Source organism: Opisthorchis viverrini (genome assembly GCF_000715545.1).
Source record: "Opisthorchis viverrini unplaced genomic scaffold opera_v5_557, whole genome shotgun sequence".
NCBI lineage: Eukaryota > Metazoa > Platyhelminthes > Trematoda > Opisthorchiida > Opisthorchiidae > Opisthorchis > Opisthorchis viverrini.
The window spans coordinates 2,792-4,024 of record NW_008752221.1 but is presented as its reverse complement, the minus strand read 5'-3'; the positions used below and the strand labels follow the sequence as shown (position 1 = coordinate 4,024).

General features: G+C 46.2%; 1 protein-coding gene across 1 annotated transcript in view; it reads right to left on the bottom strand.

Annotated features, from left to right (window-relative positions):
- The window catches only part of T265_11720 (hypothetical protein), a gene marked incomplete at both ends in the record, with an annotated part of 6,536 nt that extends 6,305 nt beyond the window's left edge, over window positions 1-231 (bottom strand). Inside the window, one exon of the mRNA XM_009178454.1 lies at window positions 208-231. Coding sequence (XP_009176718.1) covers window positions 208-231 — 24 coding nt within the window. The remainder of the gene's footprint in view (window positions 1-207) is intronic.
- Between the last annotated feature and the right edge of the window lie 1,002 nt (window positions 232-1,233).

Genomic DNA, 1,233 nt, shown 5'->3' with positions numbered 1-1,233 from the left:
AACTTGGCTCACTGTTCCAGGACCTGTTTTACTGAAGAGATTTGACCGTGCCTCAAATTATGAGCCCGTCGTTGAGGAAGTCTAACCTATAAATTGCAATCCACATTACGCCCATATTCGTTTTCCCAACGGGAAAGAAAGCTATCTATCCGTCCGCCATCTCGATCCTTGTGGTGATCGCACATATGCCAACGATTTTACGCGTACCTCATCCAATGAAGACAATTTCATGCACCCATTACGCCCATGTTCGTTTTCCCGGCGGAAGAGAAAGCACTGTTTTCGTCCGTCATCTCGCTGCTTGTGGTGATCGCACACATGTCAACGATTTCACACGTACCTCAGCCAATGAAGACAATGGTGTTCATGCACCCCCTCTATCTGACTTGCACACGCCTCCGCTCAATAACATTGGAGATAATATCGATCATACTTCAGTCTCACCCCCGTGCCCGGGCAGTGCACCTGCATCTCCAGATACATATGACCCTAGCATCTCTGATTTAGCCAGGCTCCAGCAGCGTACACGGCCCTACATTTTAAGAAATCGCGAAGCCTAACCACACTCATTATTACTCATTAGATTTTTACAATCATTCATCCAATGCCTGTGCCCAATTTAACCCTCTACACACAATCCAACGGCCAGGGTGAATGTCATGAATATTCTTTGTGCTCACATTATCGTTTTGTATTAACCATGCTTTCGCCTTCATTTTCAGCTTATGTACGTCTATTCTTAGACAAGTAAAGCGCTATTCATTCTTGTTCTCGCGCTCAATCAGAATCGATCTTCTATTCGTAACAACCGGATAACCGACTGTTCACTGGTATCCAATTCAGCAAAGAGCGTTCAGCTCTAGGGCTGAGTGCAAATTCCACGCCGTATATTCCAGAAGTTATCGCTTCTGGGCCACCGGACACACGGAGGGAGAAATGTGAAAACCTTAGTTCAACCTTGGCGTTCTTAGATGCATAACTGCGTTTGGGCCTCGTACGTGTTTCGGAGACAAAGCTCACATCAATGTTGAGGGAGTATAACGTCTCCGCGAGCCAATTTGACGTAGAGTACGGATTTTCTATAGAGGAAAATGTTGGTAGCTCAGGTATCGTAGATGGTGGTCGTTGGCTTGTTCGCTGAGCTGGGCAATTTGATTGCAAACGTTTCATCACCAATCGAGGTGACATCATCAGTGCGTTATTGTGAAGCGTAGTAGTGCGTAGCGGTGGGTT